Genomic DNA, 4,127 nt, shown 5'->3' with positions numbered 1-4,127 from the left:
CAAAAGTCTACAAATAATAAATGCTGGAGAGGGTGTGGAGAAAAGGGAACCCTCTTACACTGTTGGTGGGAATGCAAACTAGTACAGCCACTATGGAGAACAGTGTGGAGATTCCTTAAAAAACTGGAAATAGAACTGCCTTATGATCCAGCAATCCCACTGCTAGGCATACACACTGAAGAAACCAGAAGGGAAAGAGACACGTGTACCCCAATGTTCATCGCAGCACTGTTTATAATAGCCAGGATATGGAAGCAACCTAGATGCCCATCAGCAGATGAATGGATAAGAAAGCTGTGGTACATATACACAATGGAGTATTACTCAGCCATTAAAAAGAATACATTTGAATCAGTTCTAATGAGGTGGATGAAACTGGAGCCTATTATACAGAGTGAAGTAAGCCAGAAGGAAAAACACCAATACAGTATACTAACACATATATATGGAATTTAGAAAGATGGTAACAATAACCCTGTGAACGAGACAGCAAAAGAGACAGTGATGTATGGAACAGTCTTATGGACTCTGTGGGAGAGGGAGAGGGTGGGAAGATTTGGGAGAATGGCATTGAAACATGTAAAATATCATGTATGAAACGAGATGCCAGTCCAGGTTCGATGCACGATACTGGACGCTTGGGGCTAGTGCACTGGGATGACCCAGAGGGATGGTATGGGGAGGGAGGAGGGAGGAGGGTTCAGGATGGGGAACACATGTATACCTGTGGTAGATTCATTTTGATATTTGGCAAAACTAATACAATTATGTAAAGTTTAAAAATTAAATAAAATTAAAAATAAAACAAAACAAAAACAAAAACAAAAAAGAGAGAAGTGATAGCCTCAGTTTTGACAAAGATGTGGATTCTTAAAATTATTTTTCAGACATGCACAAAATTTTTCAGGACACTAGGCATTTGTTTGAAAATAATAAAATTATACAATTTTACATATTACTCTTACTGAAGTTTCTAGTATGAAATGGTACCCAAGTACCTAAAATAGCCTTACAACCTACATGATTAAGTATCCATATTGCACATAATGCTAGAGAGGATTTATGTGCTTGAGAACTTTTTCATCACAGCATCCCACCACCTCAAACAGTACTTTTAGAACTCAACATTTTTTAAAATAAATAATTATGTTTACATGCTCTTAAACAAGTCTTAACTTTCAAGTTTTCATTCCTTCTGTGTTAATTAAGAGTCTAGAAATTATTACCATCCCCCAAAGCAACTCTGCAACTTCCTCTGTAGCCAAAAGTGGCTAAAATGCTGGTTTTCAACCTTACCAAAGGCTCCAGTTTTTTTGGCTGCTGTCGTTTTCTTGTCCTCTCCTGAGCTTTTGTAGTGTGTTCAAATGTCAGGACTTGTGTATCACCTTGATTTTCTGTGGGTGTTACAAAACTCAGTCTTCCCTTTGCTCTTATACTATTTAGTCTTGCAAGCATGGGGTTTTCTGACAGCTCTCCAATACTTTTCAGGTCCAACTCATTCTCTGAGAGACGAGAAGCCATCTTCCTCCCTGGAAAGGTCAGGGTCAAGAAAAGAAAAATGAAAAGTAAAGCGAAAGAATTGGGGAAGTAGGGTTAAGCAGAGGTGTTTTAAGAACCAAGCAGAGCTGCATTTGCTTATCCCCAAAGAAAACCTATCAAAGTTACCCCATTCTTCCCAAACTAAGTACTTGAATTAGAGTAATGAAAACTATGCCTGGCCTTCTAGAAGACCCACAACTTGGGTGGGACCCAGGAACTTGCATTTCTAATAACTTCTTAGGTGATGCTGTTGCTGCCTCTGATTTGGGGACCACATACCAGCATGCATGCTAAGTTGCTTCAGTCATGTCCAACTCTTTGCAGCCCTATGGACTGTAGCCCTCCAGGCTCCTCTGTCTATGGGATTCTCCAGGCAAGAATACTGGAGTGGGTTCCCATGTCCTCCTCCAGAGGATCTTCCCGACCCAAGGATCAAACCCATATCTTTTATATCTCTCCTGCATTAGCTGGCAGGTTCTTTACCACTAGTGCCAGCTGGGAAGCCCACTAGCCCAGATTTGGAAGGATGAATGGAAATGAAATCATATTGAGATCCTTTCTCACACATGAGTGCAAAATATTTCTGAGGGTGGCAGTGGTGTTCAAAAGAAAGGTAATTCTAACACAGGCAATCTGAGATATCTAGCCTAGATACTTATAGATAAACCAAATAAAGGGGAAAAAAGTTGATGGCTAACTCATAAAATAGTGCTTTGGAGCATTTTATGAGGATAAGAATCATTTGAAAAGCTTGTGAAAAAGCAGATTCTAATTCATAAACTTTGAGTAGCAAGGCCCCAGAATACTAGAACTATCAGCCTTTTGTAATGGTCTTGTACTTTCACCAGCACTCACACTCCAGTCCCATAACATGGATGGAAATACTTTTCTTAAAAACAGTATTATCACACACAAGGTCTTAAACCAGGTGTCAGCAGATCCAGGTTTTAGTCTAGATCAGCACTGGCCAATCAAAATATAATGCAAATCTCCTATGTAACTAAAAAATTTTAAGTAACCACATTTAAAAACAAAAAGGAACATATAAAGAATTTTTTAACTTTTTATTTTGTATTAGGGTATAGCCAATTAACAATGTTGTGATAGTTTCAGGGCTCAGCCATACATATACATGTATTCATTCTTACCCAAACTCCTCTCCCATCCAGGCTGCCACGTAACATTGAGCAGAGTTCCCTGTGTTATACAGTAGGTCCTTGGTTGTTATCCATGTTAAATATAGCAGTGTGTATATGTCTTCATCCCAGCTTCTCCCTCACTACCCCTTTCCCCCATGCTTCCCCCTAGCAAACATAGGGTTCCTTCTCTAAGTCAGCGAGTCTAAAAATAAATTAATTTTAATAATGTTTTTTATTTAACATAACTAAAATATTATCATTTCAACATATAATCAGTATAAAATTTGTTAATGTGATAGTTTTTTGTTACTACATTGTGGAATTATTTCACCTTCAGGACACATTTTCAATCAGAAGAGCCCCCCTCCCCGTGTAGCTAGTGGCTACCATATTGAAACAGGTCCAGATCTGACCACCCAGTGAGAGATTTTGGACAAGTCTCTTGGTATCTCTATTCCTCAGTTTCCAGCCCTGTAAACTGGTAGGTAGGTAGTATGCTATGCTATGCTATGCTAAGTCGCTTCAGTCGTGTCCGACTCTGTGCGACCCCATAGACGGCAGCCCACCAGGCTCCGCCGTCCCTGGGATTCTCCAGGCAAGAATACTGGAGTGGGTTGCCATTTCCTTCTCCAATGCATGAAAGAGAAAAGTGAAAGTGAAGTCGCTCAGTGTGTCCGACTCTTAGGGACCCCATGGACTGCAGCCTACCAGGCTCCTCCGTCCATTGGATTTTCCAGGCAAGAGTACTGGAGTGGGGTAGGTATCATTAAAATGCGACTTCCTCTGCCTCTCTGAGCCTTTCCTTCTATACTCCAAAGATCATGCTCAGTCTTTTGCCTAGAAGTCGTAGTTCAGCCCCACAGCTCGATTCCTCAGGACTCACCAAGTCAGACTAGAGAAGCAGCCGCCTCAAAGGGTCTATTGAGACAGAGCAAAGACAGATCCTGGAGTAGAAAGTTGTCTCTTAAGCCTAGACTGTTTCCCGTTGCCTAGCAGCCACCGGACCTCCACTGATGCTTACTGCGCCTGTGCGCGATCTGTCGCCATTGGCAACCCCTCAGCCAACTGCTGCTCAGATTCGGAGTCCAGGACTGTGCTGGGCAGTCGAGCCAATTACTGTCTCGGAATGTTTTCTTCGTCGCTGTTTGGTGGAGAGCCAGCACTAGACCTGCCGGCTCCTGAGGGCTTGGCTGGAAGGAGGTGCAGCCAAAGGAGGTGTTACGTCTATTTGTTCCTTCGCATGTCAGCGGCTACACGCTCACTACCCCTCCCTCCTCCAGTAGTGTGTTCTGTTCCTCTTCAAGAGGCTTGGGACTGCCTGACATTCGCTTTAATCCAGCTTTGTCTGGTTAGAAGAATCAAGTGCTTTTGTAGACAGTTTAGGCCCCGATCTCCGAGAGAGCGACCGTCCTGCATCTCTGCCCCTCCCATTGACCTTCTCCCAAGAGT

At 42.3% G+C, this 4,127-nt stretch overlaps 1 protein-coding gene across 1 annotated transcript in view; it reads right to left on the bottom strand.

Moving 5' to 3' along the window:
• Nucleotides 1–3,646, bottom strand: part of DNAH6 (dynein, axonemal, heavy chain 6) — a 280,222-nt gene extending 276,576 nt beyond the window's left edge. Inside the window, exons 1-2 of the mRNA XM_010862179.1 lie at nt 3,562–3,646; nt 1,297–1,529 (exon numbers count right to left, since the gene is read on the bottom strand). Coding sequence (XP_010860481.1) covers nt 1,297–1,521 — 225 coding nt within the window. The 5' untranslated portion in view covers nt 1,522–1,529; nt 3,562–3,646. The remainder of the gene's footprint in view (nt 1–1,296; nt 1,530–3,561) is intronic.
• Nucleotides 3,647–4,127: the final 481 nt, after the last annotated feature.

The sequence above is a fragment of the Bison bison genome, unplaced genomic scaffold, assembly GCF_000754665.1.
Source record: "Bison bison bison isolate TAMUID 2011002044 unplaced genomic scaffold, Bison_UMD1.0 scf7180017864480, whole genome shotgun sequence".
In the NCBI taxonomy this organism is placed as follows: Eukaryota; Metazoa; Chordata; class Mammalia; order Artiodactyla; family Bovidae; genus Bison; species Bison bison.
The sequence above is the reverse complement of the archived record's forward strand: the minus strand, read 5'-3'. Positions and strand labels throughout refer to the sequence as shown.